The 14,909-nt window shown below is 54.3% G+C and overlaps 1 protein-coding gene across 11 annotated transcripts in view; it reads right to left on the bottom strand.

The window, feature by feature from the left end:
• The window catches only part of ATXN2 (ataxin 2), a 51,155-nt gene extending 45,092 nt beyond the window's left edge, over positions 1 to 6,063 (bottom strand). For 9 of the 11 annotated variants that reach the window (XM_082774260.1, XM_082774263.1, XM_082774264.1 and 6 more), the window contains exon 1: positions 6,003 to 6,062. In XM_082774260.1, coding sequence (XP_082630386.1) covers positions 6,003 to 6,010 — 8 coding nt within the window. In that variant the 5' untranslated portion in view covers positions 6,011 to 6,062. Of the gene's footprint in view, positions 1 to 6,002 lie in introns of all 11 variants that reach the window. The other 2 variants (XM_082774270.1, XM_082774261.1) reach the window with 1 other exon arrangement.
• Between the last annotated feature and the right edge of the window lie 8,846 nt (positions 6,064 to 14,909).

The following is a 14,909-nucleotide window of genomic DNA, read 5'->3' as shown; positions in this document are numbered from 1 at the left end:
CCTAAATCCAAGTGAATGCCAAACACCTTCAGCTGCTCTGGAAAACACTGGGCTGTGCTTGAACACCACCTTGCTCTCCAAACAGCAAGCCCTGATACACGGGACTCGTGAGTTGGTCAAGAAACCAAAGGGTTCTCCCAGATCAGGCAAATTTGGCAGAAATCAGCAGGTCCATCAGAGAATCAATCGTGAAAGTCCTTAACAGGGAAGAAGAAATGGAAGCCCACCAAACTACTGGCTGACCAGTGTAAGAAAAACAATCTCCTGCAACAGAAACAGCACCACGCATGCTGATGACATTTGCTGATTGGTAATAAAGGCAGACTTCAGGTGTCAAGCTGACATTTGCAGAATACTCGCGGAGCACTAAGCTGACCAAAAAATCCCAATGCAAACAGCCTTTATTTAACTACCCGAACTTCCTAGGAGGTAGCGTCACAGCTTCGGGTTTGCCCTGGTGAGGAGCAGCTCCTGCCCTTGATCACGCCTGCTGGTTGAACATGAACCATTTGATGTTGAGATGAAGCATCCTCTTCTTGGAAAGTCATCCCACCAGACGTGAAATGACCCCGACAAAAAAGGCACAAGCCAGGTCTCATTTTTCCTTTTATTCACAACCAAAAGCTTCACCAAAGCCGCCTGTCAAGGAACATGGAGAAGTGAACGGTGTCTCCGGTTCCTCCTGTTGGCCTCAAGGAGTGGAGAAGACCTCCCTTCCGACATCAGCCGTAGAAGTGGCCAAAACGAGAGCTTGGTGCCTTCGAAATGGAAAGCACTCCCCCAGCAAGCATGCTTAGAACTGAAATAACCGCCTTGCTAGGCTGGTCAGCAGGTTCACAGTGCTGTTTCAGTGCTCAGCCTGAAGCATCCTGGATTTTCCATCTCCTACCACACTTCCACACTTCTGTCTCTCACAGATCCGTGAGCTGGAGCAATGTGATTGCATTCATCCACGCTGGCAAGAGGCTGCAGGTTCCACATCAGAGCAAGAGTTGAGGCAGTTGCACAAATCGCACGCACTGCTCGGATCTGACTGATCTCTTCGCAGACCTGACCTCGTTTTCTAGCTACAACCGTTGAATGGAAACCCCTAAAGATGTTCACCAAGACTTTAAACAATCCTGCCAACCTTACAACTCAATCATACCTGCACGTGCCTTCTGCTAGAAGCAAGACTTGGACTTGCAGGTCACCTTCCAATGGTGAAGGCTCAACTCAAACTACCTTTTGATGCGTCTTTGACACGCCAAACGAAGAATAAGCCAGGGCCTTCACCGAAGCAGAAACCAGACGGTCTTTGCCAGAAGCAGCTCACCACAATTTAAAACAGGAGAGGAAAAATGGGGGTGGGAGAAATTAGAAGGGTCAGTAGCAATTTTGCACTGCTACCTACAACCACATCTCGATTATAATGAGCGGGGTGAATTAAAAATGCATTTTGTATGGCAGAAATGTGGTCGAGTGGAAGCCTTGGAGAAGGCACAGCAAGCTGGCAAATCAAACTGGGGAACCCAGTCCAGTGCTTCAGGGTAGGAAAGTCACCCAGGCAGCAAAGTGCTGCACCAGACAAAGTAACTTGACCAAGCAATTAATCTTGGTAGCCAGCTCACTGCAGGCTGGTACTTGTACCTTGCGAGTGAAAGTCTACGCGAGGCCTTCATCTCAAAGGCTGCACAATAAAGGTTTTTTTTCCCCCGGAAGCAACTTGTGTGATTTTTTTTTTCTGTTTTTATGAACCCTCACTGCCCTGCTCCTCAACAGCCCTCGCTCGCCTCCCATCCTATGTTTACATGCTGAGCCGAGCATTTGTATAAGCAAAACAAGGTCACGCATTTCTGTTTTCCAGTTAAGTGAAAAGCAGCGCAAGTCCTTCCAGGATGCGAAGCTTTCTTCCCAACAGCATCTTCGCTCTGAGACGACGGAGAGAAGAAACAGAGGCACCCACACTGCAATTAATGTCTGCAGCAGCAGTGCAACTACAAAGACCGTGGAGTTTAACGGAGGGAATAGGAGTTTCTGGAGCACTCCCTGCCACTACTACAGCTCTGAGAACCATTTAAGGACACTCCACGGAACTTTCATTACGAGTGCGGAGAGCTGATAAAGCCTTCCTCTAAGGAAGAGCTCACAGGTACAAAGTTCAGACCTCGCTTAAGCGCAGAAATTGCCTATAGAGGAGTCAAACGAGCCAAAGCTGTCAAATTAAGGTCAGACGAGCAGTACCGCAGCGTTGTTTTCGGTATTTTTTCCCAATTCTGACGTTATTAAATGTCTGCTCTTGTCTTCGTGCAAGACAACTTCTGTAGTGCCTGAGCAGATAAGCACGCCTGAATCAAGTGCACACTTGTGCCTGTTGATGGACTTGGTCACCGAGGAACCTCCTTCAGACACCTCGCAACGAATCCGTCGGTAAATTAAAACTTACTCAGAAGCGGGTTCGGAATATCGCTGTGAAACGAATTAACTGCTGGAAGGGAAGAGCCCCGCAGGTTAGCCGTTTATTTTGCTCAGCAGTTCAGCACAGCTGCATTAAAACCGACACACACAAAGACAGCAGAATGAACTAGAAAACCTCTGACTGCCATGTGGGAACGAGCCTCCAGAACAGTCCCTCGCGTTATTTCCGAGCGCCTCGGTAGTCAATATCCGCAATTATTTCTACCCTAACAGAACCGACACCTCCCTTCTGCCCTTTCTTCAGTTGGGCTAAGAAAGGAGGGCAAGAAAAAGGAAAATAAGAGTAGGCAAGGAGCGCCAAGCCTCAAAACCAAGCTACACAACGTTGGATAATTTCATTTTTCACTTTTTAATGGTTAAACCAATGTATAAAAGACAGAAGCTTATAATATTGATAAAGGGCGCCCGGGTTCAGTTGGGCAAGAAAGTTCCCAAACCCAAAAGAAAAGGGCCTTTCGCCACAATTGTAGCCAGGCACCTCACCCTCCGAACCCAGAGCTGGGGGGGCTCTGCCTTCAGACAAAACGCCAAAGGGAAAAAAGGCTGCAGAGTTTGAAGGTGGGCTGAGGCAGATGCAACCCCTAGCCATAGGGCTGTCAGCCTCCTCGTGGCTGTTTTAGGGACAAACTCAACTAAACCTCAAAATGTAGGCACCAGGAAAGGTTCTGACTGGTGCTCGGGGCAGGTTTGTAGGTGAGGCCCTACATTTTCTTTATTTAAAGTTTAACATCTATTGGCATCCCCCCTCTGGCCCAATTTCCCACCTGCCACATTCCACGTGCAGCTACTACTAAAGACAAGCAGAACTGCACCTCCTGCCTGTTTTATTAAAGATATATATAGATTAATTCTTCTTGTTTAATTTTTAAACACCTGGAAAGAAACCTCATTTTGTGATTTTTCTTCCCCCAGTGTAAAAGGGGAAGGAGTAACAATGAAAGAGCAAACTTTGGAATTTCCCACTCTTTCCCACAACATCTTACCTTTTAAAATATGAAACATGTAAATCCACCACTCCAAGACCACAGAAACACACACAGGGAGCAAGGCTGACCCTCCCTCAGCCCAACCCAGTATTACAGTACTGAAACCAGCATAAAATTTAGCCCAGGACAGTTAACTATCAAACTTTTTACCCAAATTTAAGCCTTTACAATCAACCTGGCCCTGAAAAGCAACATTATTTTTTTTTTTAAATCCTGAGATGCAACCAAAAAAAAAAAAAAAAAAAAGAAAAAAGGATACCTGTGCTGCAGAGAACTGAGCTGCAATACTGCTAAGAAGAAAGCCTGGCAAGAACTGGAGATGTTTAAGTTTCTGTTAAACGCAACACTTTGAGTTGGAAGCAAGATGCAGGCCAGCTAAAAAGCAATTTGATTTTTCAAAGAGGAAAGCCGCTCAGCTTTTCATTTACAGGAAAAATATTGCAGCATGAACCACCCTAAAGTTTGTACTCCAAAAAGAGGCAAGGCTTTTACTTAGGGTAGCGACAGGAAAAGCTCTCTGAAGGTGTCCTGTGGGGCTCCATCAGCACAGGGACTGGGATTTTACTGACTTGCCTTTCAGAGCCAACTTCAAGAATCTATTTTTAATTTTATTTTTTTATAAAAAAAAGGTATAAACACCGCTGTGGGCGCACGTTGGTCGTTTAACAGTCCCACTACAACTCCCTAAGAAGTTCTGAGATGGAATCTATCCAACAAAAGTGGCAAGGCAGCAAGGCTGGGAGGAGAAAGCCCCTGGCTTTAATTTCACAGCTTGACAAAGGAACCGAAGCTCACACCTTTCATCTACCGAGACGAGCGCTCACAATCCGGAATTTAGCAAAATAAAAATGTTTTTTAAAAAAAAAGCTGTGGGTTTTGTTGTCCTTCACGTTAACCTCTATAGTGCCACTGTCTGTTGGCAGGGGTAACTGTTCAGCGAGGCACAGTAAACATCATGGGCAACCCAGACAGCCATATGTAAAAAAAAAAAACAAAAAAAAAAAACAGGGAATTATTTCAACCCCTCGTTGGGGCACCCGCTGATACTATTTCAGTTCATTTCGTTCCTTTTCCACCCTACCAAAGCTTTTTCCCCCCCTTCCCAGTTCCCCAGAGCGGTAACAAAGTACAACTCCATTTTCAGGGATGTGCAACAATGGAGCCGCCGTCAACTCTTTTTTTTTTTTTTTTTTTTTTATTGCCAACGCACCAAAGTGAGGAGATGGGGGGGGTAAAAAATACTAAAATAAAAATTAAAAAAAAAAGCCAGGTTGAAGGGAACTACCCCGGGTAAGCGTGGTGACCTTCAGCCCGCCACCATCCTCCTCCTCCTCCTCCTCCGATTGTTCGCTGGCACCCCCGGAGCTCGGGGTGGGGGGGGGGGAAAAAACCAGGCGAGAGGCCGGGCCTGGTCCCCTCGGGCGGCTCAAGGGGGGGGGGTGGAGAAGGGGGGCCCGGGGAAGGGGTGGCCGGAGGGGGAGGACCGGGAAGGGAAGGGAAGGGAGGGACCCGGCCCTTTTGCTGCCCCCCCCCCCCCTTCCCCCTTCCTCCTCCTCCTCCTCCTCCTCCTCCTCCAGGGCCCGGCCTTGCTACGAGCGCCCATCGCCGCAGGCCGCCGGGCGCTGCGTTTTGTTGCGATCGGGCCGGGAAAATAAATAAATAATTGCATAAATCAATACAAAATTTAAAAAAAATATATATTTAAAAAAAATAAAAATTCGGTATTTTCGTTTTAAAACGCGATCGGGGCGGGGGGGGGGGGGGGATTAAGGCGCAGCGGGAGGATGCCGGGGGGGGGGGGGATCCCAATCCCTGCTCCCTGCCCCCCTCCCCCCTCATTTTTTCTCCCATTTTCTCCCGTTTTTTTTTTTTTTTTCCCCCGCCCCCCCCACCCCACGTGCGGCCCCATCGGCCCCCCCCCCCCTTCCATTTTTTTTATTTTTTTTTAATTTTTTTTTCTCCTCTCTCCAGGCGGCTCCCGGCGGCCTCGGGGCTGAGGAGAAGAAGGGGAAAAGGGGACGAAAGAGAAAAAGGGGGGGGGGAAGGGAAGGGAAGGGAAGGGAAGGGAAGGGAAGGGAAGGGAAGGGAAGGGAAGGGAAGGGAAGGGAAGGGAAGAAGGGGGGGTTGGGGGGGGGGGGGAGCCCCGAGCCCCTCACCGCAAAATGGAGGCGGCCCCGGCGCGTCCCCGGCTTCCTCCGTGAAGGGCACCGGGGCCGCGGCCTCGCCCCGGCGGCGGCACTGCGGAACCGTCAGGGCTCCCCCCACCCCTCCTCCTCCTCCTCCTCCTCCTCCTTCTTCTTCCTCCCCTTTCCTCCTCCTCCTCCTCCAGCCGTGAGCGGGGCCTTGCGGCCGCCCCGCCCGCCGCCATGCCGGCTCCCCCGCCCCGCCGGGCGGAGCCCCCCAGCGCCGCGGCCCCGCTTTTTTTTTTTTTTTTTTCCCCCCCCCCTCCCTTTTTTTTTTTTTTTTCCCCCTTTTTTTTTTTTCCCCCCTTCCTCCTTTTTTTTTTTTTTTTTTTTTTTTTCTTCTCCTCTTCTCCTCTCCCCGGCGCCGCGCACCCACCTGCCCATGTTCTGCCTCCCGCCGCCCGCAGCTGACGGGAGACCGGGGCCTCCTCCTCCTCCTCCTCCTCCTCCTCCACCACCTCCTCCTCCTCCTCCTCCGCTGCCACCACCGGGGGGTTTGCGGTTGTTGCCGGCGGCCTGCGCCGCCGCCGCCGCTTGCTTGAGGGACATGGCGAGGGGCTGAAGGGAGAGGGCGAGAGCTGAGGAGAGAGGCCGGGGGAAGGGAGGGAGGGAGGGAGGGAGGAGGAGAAGGGAGGAGGGAGAGAAGGGAAAGGGAAAAGGGGGAGGGGGGAGCCGCGCTGCGCTGACGGGAGCCGGGGAAGGGGAGGGGGGGAGCCGGGGCTGGGGTCGGGGCCGGGGCTGGGCTCGGCGGGGCTCGGCCGGGAGCTCCCCAACGGCGCGGAGGGAGCGGAGCGGAGCGGAGCGCGGCGCGGAGGGATCCGGCCGCTGAGGGGAGAGAAGGGAGGGGGGGAAAGGCCGGGACTACACCGCGATGGTGGTTGTGAGGGGGGGGGGGGAGGAAAAAGGGGGGGTTAATGGCGGTACCGGGATCGGTTGAGCCGCAACCGGGTCGATCTCCCGGGATCGCCGAGGAGATGGGGAAAAAGGGAGAAAGGGAGGGAGGCGGGGAGGGAGGTGGATGGGAAGGGGGGGAGGCGGCGGACTCTTTACGGGAAGTCGGAGGGAGACGCGGCGGTGCTGCGGCGGCGAAGGGTGAAGGGGCGGAGGCGGGGGAGCGGCGGGACGGGGACACGTGAGGCGGCGCGGGACGGCGCCGGGATGAGGGCCCCTCACGGCCCCCAACCGGCCCCCCACAGCCCCTCACGGCCCCAGCCGCCCCCAACCACCCCCAACCACCGCCTTCTTCTCATACCCAAGCCCCTCAGGAGGATGAGGAGGCCGAAAGCTGCGAGCCCTGTGGTGCGGCTCAACCCCACCGGCCAACCCCTCACAGTTGCACAATCCTTGGGGGTCCCCCCCCCCCCAGAAAAAAAAATACAAAAAAATGCCGCAGTCTGAGGAAATAAAGTGATTCCTTGCCCTCACCGAGCAGCACCAGGGCTCCGGGTGTTGTCACGGATCCCCCCCAGCCAACGCTACGGCATCAAAATAAAACCGCCCCTGTCCCGGTAAAAGCCTGTGGACGTGCGGGATTAGTAGGAGCAGATGCAAGTCGCAAGCCCAAAGAGCTAAATTGATTTATAGCCATGGTTACTCAAAATGCTCAGAGTCTAATCTATTCATAGAAATGCTCCAGAAATCCCACAGGATTCAAATGTAATAAGCAGGAGCGGTGCTGTTCGGCAGGCATTATTTATACACCTTGCTCGTAAAGCAACAGTTTTCCCATGCGGTTGAAAGTTGTGGGTGGCAACACGCGGTGGTAAAAAGATAACAATATTTAACAGCTTTCTTAAATTAGCATTTTTCCCTATACTTTTGACTGTTAAACTCCTGGTTTTGTTTCACCTTGCAGGCCCAAATAACCCCGTGGTTAACGCGTTGTTTGCTAGGAGCCGGGTGCGAGCTGAGGTGGGCTCGGCACAAAGAATTGCTCCGCTGAAAATGCCCAAAAAAGAGCCAGCAGTTCCAGGGAAGTTATATTTTACCATCACTTCAGTGAACTTGCTGAAGGTTTTGCTCCTTCAGGGCCACAGAACTGGGAGAGGAGGATATCGAGGATTTCTGCAGCCCGGGAAGCTCTAGTAATGGGAAGTAGCTAATATTACCTAAAGGAAAAGCTAGGAAACAACTTTTAAAAATTACACGTTTATAAATAAAATAATAAAATCCGCTAGCACGCAAAAGCCTGCATTTCACCAAACTCCTAATTTCTCCTGTGCCTTTTGGTTTGTCCCGAAGGACCTCAGACTGAGGGAGGGCCTCAAAGCGCTACCGCAACAGGAGAAATGCAGCGGGGGGAGAACCTGAGGGCTCCAAAATACGCCTTGAAATGAATTCAAGTAAGCTACAGGTAGAAAGAGGGCTCCCTACTCAACAGTGATTTCGTCAGTTTGCTTCTCATGATAAAAGACGTTTCCCAAAAAGCCAAGGAAGTCTGGTAAGAGACAAAGTCTAGCACATCCAGGACACTTAACAGGGCTCTTGTTTTTGTTTTTTGTTTTTAATGTAAAGGAAGTTATTTCAATGCTTTTTCAGCTAGGGACATTTACGTGCACGGCAATTAGTCACTCTTTGTGGAGTAAAGGTTAAGAACTATTACAGAGCCTCCACTGTGCTGAAGTGGCAGCCATGCTGTGGAGTCCTGCTGGCAAAGACGAAGCCCTTGATATTCAAGGATGTCAGGAACACAAAAAAAAGCAAGTTCCACAGGCAGGGATGGTTTCTAAGACGTGATATGAGCACATTAACTTATATTTTGGGGCAACATTATGTACTTTGAAAGTGGTTGTGTGAATAAGGCTCTCGTGTTCGTATCTGCAGTAATGACTCAAGCGCAGTTGCTGTTTGACTTGTTTTCTCCTTCAATGTATTCTTTGTTTTGTTAAGCTCTGTTTGGCTTTCATTGTGCCTCCCGTTTTTGTTTGTCGAGCATCTTCATGCAAACACTTCAAAGCGAACGCAGCAGTGACCGAGCCGAAGTGGCCGGGGCAGTGACATCCACCAGCAGACCTGCAGTTTGGGCACCGGACCCGGCTGCAGCCCGACGGAGCCAGCAGGTGCTGCTTCAGCCTCTCGTTGTGAGCGTGCTTCCACGGCGAGCCCAATGCACCCGTGCAACGGGATCGTGCTCCCGTTACAGCACACAGCTCCCTTGACCCACTTCTACCTGCGTACGGCTTTTCTTTTACAGGCAGCAATTCCCAATATTCCCTTTTTATTACTTTATGATTTGGCTCTATTGACACGCACACAGCTTTTTTTTTAAATTTTATTTCCTCTGGATGCAGTGGTCTGGCTGCAGAAAAACCCCAGATTCAATGTCCAAGAAACAGAAGCCACCAGCTCCAGGGGAGAATCCCGTCCTATTTCACCCATTCTGTCCACGTCCCAGGTTAGAGCTGTTTTTTTTTTTTTTTTTTTTACAAACTACTACTTCCATTCAGTTCTGCGTCTGCATGTGCGAGCTGTATTTGCACATGAAGATTAATGAGCCTGATAGCATCGTTACTTACCCGGAAGTGCTGCATGATGCAACGTTTCCTTGATACAACCTGCTCTGAGGTATCGTGCGCTTCCTCGGGCCAGCCGGGGTGATCCTCAGCAGCCCTCGACGTGATGAAACACGCACGCCCGTGGAGGGACAGCCGACACGAGCCCTCAGCATTTATTTTAAGCAGAATCAGCTGTGAGAGCAGCTCGCAGACCTGAGTATTTCTACACGTGTGTTTTCTTCTCCCCGAAGACTTCTCTTATTTATCCATTACCACTAATCCCTCTCTTGGAGGCTGAAGCTTTGTGAACGACGCTATGGGCACGGGGAATCTCCAAAGAGACGCTCAGAAAGACGTTAGGAAAACAAATCAGGCGCTGTAACCAACGTGAGAAGCACTTCCCGGAGAGAGAGCATATCAGCTCGTCACCAAAGCTGCAATCAGTTTTAACTGATGAACGCACCACTGGCCAAACCTGAAAGAGGCATGTGCGCATCACTGAGCAAAGCCCCAGCTCCAAGGCGAGACAACCTCAGCCTGCTTCAGCTCTTCCTCCCCACCCTGGTCGCCGTGCGGCCTCTTTTCATCGCCCGCGGCCCCTCCGGGTCACAGCTCGGCTCCAGCTCCCACCACGTTCATGTTCCCGAGCCCCACGTGCAGCTTCATACCGCTGCCTTCCCAATTCCTTCCAGGAACATCCTCCTCCAGCTCCCTTGGGGCTGCGGGTGGCAGACGCTCCGCGGGGCCGCGCACACCAGCGGCGCCCCTGCTGCCAAGAGGAGCTGAGGGAAAACGTCCACAAGGCTTGGGAGAGAGGGGCACGAGTGCCAGAGCTCCTTTTACCTATAACCACCAGCTCAATGAACCTCACTCTCTATTTCCATCAGCTGCGGTCCCTAAGCAAGGGCTTTCGCCTCCTCGGGAGGCAGGAGCTGGTCGGAGGCCCCCCATTTCCACTGCGGGTTCGGGATGGGGCTGCAAACGGGGAGCCCCCGGCTCTGCCCCAGCGCCAGGAGGTCTTGGCCCTAGCCCCGTGCTTTATTCGGTTATCGTTTTATTTATTTGATTTAGCTTTTTCACAAAGGGGAGGGGAGGACCCAGCCTAACTCCGGCTAAGCAGCAGCAGACAAAGCGATCGTTATGCCAAGATTTAGCTCTTAAATCCCTCAAGATCTGGTGCTCGTGGAGCATAAACAACCTTCGCCTCGCAGCCTCGTCGAGCTGTGCCTCCACATTTCCCGAGCGCTGCTGCGCAGACCCTTCAGTACCCGTCCTCTCCCTATCCCTTTGCTGAGACAGGCATGCCAACAAGAAAGCCAGTTGCCATGGCATTTTTTCCCCCTACAGACAGATGTCCATTAAAAACCAAGTCAGCCTCAGGTTTGCTTCACAGAGCAGCTTTCCGTTGTTATTACCAGCGTGCGAGGAATTTCCTCCGTGCCCCCTCACCTCAGATGTTTCGGTGCACTTTGCTTTTAATCCCCAGTGATTAGAAGGAAACCACTCCAGAGCAGGCACAGGTACGTTTGAAGGACAAACCTCGGCTTAGGATCTTGGTTGTCATTTTTTGGCACACGAGCGGCTTTGGAAAGGGCTGGATTCGCTACCTCTGGCGTTCCCCCTCCTGACCTCCAGAACTCCCTGCTAAAACCATCAGAAATATCCAAGCTGTGCAACTTTTCCCCTCGCACCTGAGGCTCAGATCGGTGATTTTGGCTCGGGATGAACCCTGGGAGCATCGGCAGCAGCTCCACCGGTGGAGAAAAACCTCCCACCCCTCTGTGCAGCAACCCCCGGGGCCCAGCCTCCGCCGGCAGCGCCGAGCGCTTCCAGCGAGTGTGCGCGTGTCGAGGAGGGGTGTCTTCTTGGTTCCGAGGCCACATTTTTGTTTAAGGTTGGAAAAAAGCTTAATGGATTCCATACTCCCCCTCAGCCCAGCCTGCCTGCGGTCGCGGCCAAGGGCTCGGCAGCGGTGGCCCCAGGGGAGAGCAGGGGGCGTCCTGCCGAGCCCCAGCACCGCCCCAGCAGCATCTCAGCAGGGCCAAGCCGCAGAGGGAACCTCCAGGTGGTTTTTTCTTGGGGTGGCGAAGCCCTGAGCGCACGGGAACCTGAGGCCGAAGCTTGGCCGTGTGTAGGAATGCAGGGAAATCAGTTTTCCCCGCTGAAGCGCCGAGACAACGTGGACGACGGCAGCGGGACTGCTGAGGAAATCCTCGTGCTGACAGCCGGGGAGGGTCTCCCTTCTCGTTGCAACCCAGCGCGCTTCCCAAGGCGTTCTCCGTTTCATTTGGGGCACTCGGGAGCCGTCGACCTTTCTGCGTGGGAGCTGACATTTTGGAGGCAGGACTGCAGCTCGGAGCCCTGCATCCGGGCTGGCTCGCACCACGTTTTCCACAAGAGCCTGGGCTTTCTAAGGCGGCCAGACGGCACAATTTCAGCCACGGCCCCGCAGGAACCGCGAATACGCGCGGCTCCGTGCGAGAGCCGGGGCTGAGAACATACCCAGATGCGGGGTCCCGGGGGAGAATTCCCTTCCAGCCCCACGGAGTCACTTCCCAAGATGAAGCGCTTGGATTTCTCCTCTCGGTTACAGCTAGCGCAGCTGCGAACACGATCAGGAATACCTAATCCTCTTAAACCGCTTCTGCAGCACGACCGAGCGCTGCGGAGGAAAGCGCCTGCGGTGCCACCCGGCTGCAACAAACCTCGGCAGCCCCGCAGCGGCTCCATCCCCCCGCGGACCCCTGGGGACCCCGAGCTGGGTCTCCCTTGCCGTGAAGCCGCAGGGGCAGGATGGTGAGGGGGAGGCCGGGAGCTCCTGGGCTTTCCGCTTCTCCCTTGTGAAGCTGGAGAAAAATGGGAAGTATTTGGCAAGGAGAATTGGCTGGGGAAGGCTCCCTCTGCTCCTGGCGCGTTCCCTGTGCTTGTGGAGCGAAGCAGGCAGGATGGGAGCAGCCAGGTCCTCACCATCGGGGTCCCCATCTCCCTCTCGGCCCTCAAGGGTGGTTTTCCAGCTGGGGCTCCAGGCAGGCCGTGGATGTGCGCCAACAGCACTGGGATTCCTCCCAGCGTTAATTCTGCTTGGACCGAGCTTAGCGGTGGAGCAGAGGAATTGTTCCCAAAGACCTGAGCACGTTTTACACCCCAAGCAGATCCGCTGTGGTTTTAGGTGTAGAGCTCGGAGGCGAGCGCCGTGAGTTTTCTTGGAACCTCAGCCACTCCTGCGGGGGTCTCCCCTGTCCCCAGAGAGAGGGGGAGCACCGAGGTGGGTTTGTTTCGTGTGCCCCTGTGCTCACAGGGCATTTCTTCACCTAACGGAGAGACCCAGCAACAGATGCCAAGAATGATCACATAAAGCCACCTGTAAGCAGAGGGGAGAAGGAAGAGAGAGGCAGAGAGGTGCAGACAGCTGGCAGGAACATCACCAGCTTCACACCCCAAAAACCAAGCCACGTCCCACACTGACTTTGCCCCCCAGGAGCATGGGGACGCTGAAAACAGGAAAGGAAAGCAGCCGAGTTGTAAACTACCTCCAGGAAAGCACTCCCCAAGCACATAAAGGAGCTGACTGCTCGGCCTGGGGCAGCCAGGTGGCTTTTGCAGATTTTTGCACCCTCTCCACCTGCTCTAGGGGCAGCTCAGCCAGGTGCCACCTTCGGCACCAGCACCCGCGGGGATCTCAGGCTGGGAGCAAGGCGCAGAGAGCAGGAGCCAGCAGACGGCTCCTCCTCGCCTCTCTCCCCCTGCCCTGGAGCCCACAAACCCCGTTAACATCCACGACCACAAAACCATCGCGTGGCTACACCTGCACAAAGGCCCACATCCCCACCTCCTGGCGTGCTGGCACCAGGGAGCCCCAAAACCTTCACCTGCTGCCCAAACCCTGAGCCAGCTCCAGCGAGGCTGCAGAGCTCCCCAGGAGCTTTATAGGAGCTGCCGGCCCCAAAATAGGCTCAAGTGGGACCGATTTCCTGGCGGGGAAGGAAACATTGGTTTCTCTTGATGTTTCTAACATATTTAGGAGGAGCGCGACCCCCCCCTCCCGCTCGCTGCTCGAAGGTGGCAGGAAAGCACGTGAGCGTCTCGAGGTTTTGTTGTCTCACGCAATTAACCAATTACTTCCAGGTCAAGAGGGGGCAAAGTGATAAACGCTGCCTGCTGCCCTAAAAGCGTTTGTTCAGGGGTGGTGCAGGAGTAGGAAGGGTTTGGCGCAGGGCCGTGACTCGGACCTTAAAGAAAGCGAACGTCCAGAAACGCCTCCTGCTCCTCGGGGAGCTGTGGCAGCGTGGACCCGGACCCTGGGTGCTGCCGGAGGGGTCACGGAGCAGGGAAGGCTGGGAGCAGCAGATAGTTTTACTAAAAAAGCTGGGATCTGCACGGATTGCTGCGTCCCAAAAGGGCCCAGGCTCACGAGTTTCCCCAGAGTTTTGTAGCTCAGGTTTTCCTGATTCTCATAACCCGTGCAGGGCTTAACCTGGAGGAGACACAAATGGCCTCAAGCGCAGCAGACAGGAGCGGGGCCCCTTTGGAGAGCGCCGTGGGCTGGGTGGGTTTGCCCTCAGCCCCTGTTATCCGAGCCCGCTGCCCGCTCGCTTGAGAAGAGGGGGGGAAAAAAGCGTAGGAGAGATCCCAGCGCCACTTCCTCGGCGCTCCGACGAGAACGGACACGCCGGGCGGCGCGGATCAAGGCAGGAATTTTCCACGGGGCCTTGGGGAATTCGGCTCTGATGGAAAGATAAACGCGGCGCGGAGCGATGCCGCTACCCCGGCCCCTCTATGGGGCACGGGGAGCACGGTGTCTGTCAGGCTTGGACAGACAGACGGACACCCGCGGGGTTCCTCCGTGTCTGCCCTGCCAGTGTGGGGCTTTTCCAGGGCACGAACCACGGGGGTGGCACCTCACCTGGGTCCTCAGCTCCTAAACCAGCAGAGCTGGCATCACTGAGGGCATTAATTGGCGTTAAGGGACGCGTTCCCAAGGGGCAAACGGGCCCACTGAAATATTATCGAGTCCCTGGCCCCGCAGTCCGAAGGGATGACGAGGATCCGCGTCAACTCGCCGCCCCATTTAAGCGCCTCTCCCCGGGAGCTGGGCCGAATCCTGGCGGCGTCCTCAAAGCCAGGGGGACGCTGCCAAGCTGGGTGCAACTTCTGGCTCCTGCTCCTCTCCATCTGGGTTTCTCCCTGGCCGTTTTAGATCCCGCAGCATTTCCTACAGTCCCCGGTGACCTGCAGCAGATGGGTGCTCTCACCCCAGGGTGATGCTGGACACTCACCAAGGGTGATGCTGGATGCTCTGGAGCTGCCTTGGCCATTTTTGCTGCCCTGTCCGCAGCACAGAGCTCCTCCATTCGCTGCCCCTGCTGGAACATCTCCCCCCTTTTCCACTATGTGTAGTGCCAAGGCACCCCAGGTGTTTCAGCACCGCTCCAGGCACCCAGCACGGCACCAGGGGAAGCAGCACGACCCCTTCGCCGTTCAGCAGGGGGAGTTTTCCTTCATGGTTTTAGAACTCTTTATATAAAATCTATTTTAAGGCTCCTAATCACAGCAGGAGCTTGGCCGCCCTCGGCCGTCCAGCGCTCGGGGGAAGCTTTGTGCTGCTGCAACCTTTTGCTGTGGCGATCCTGAGTCACCGGCCACAAATCTGACCAGATGTTGGAGCGGACCGCAGGCGGGAGAGGTCCGAGCCCCGCTGCTTTTTCCAGGCACTTGGGTGTCCAGAGGAGGGGCGAGGAAGCCCTGGAGCAGCCTCTGCCTTTCACCACGGGCCCTGTGTGGCCTCAGCC

This window comes from Aythya marila (assembly GCF_965140915.1).
Source record: "Aythya marila genome assembly, chromosome: 17".
In the NCBI taxonomy this organism is placed as follows: Eukaryota; Metazoa; Chordata; class Aves; order Anseriformes; family Anatidae; genus Aythya; species Aythya marila.
This window is presented reverse-complemented; position numbering and strand designations above follow the sequence as displayed.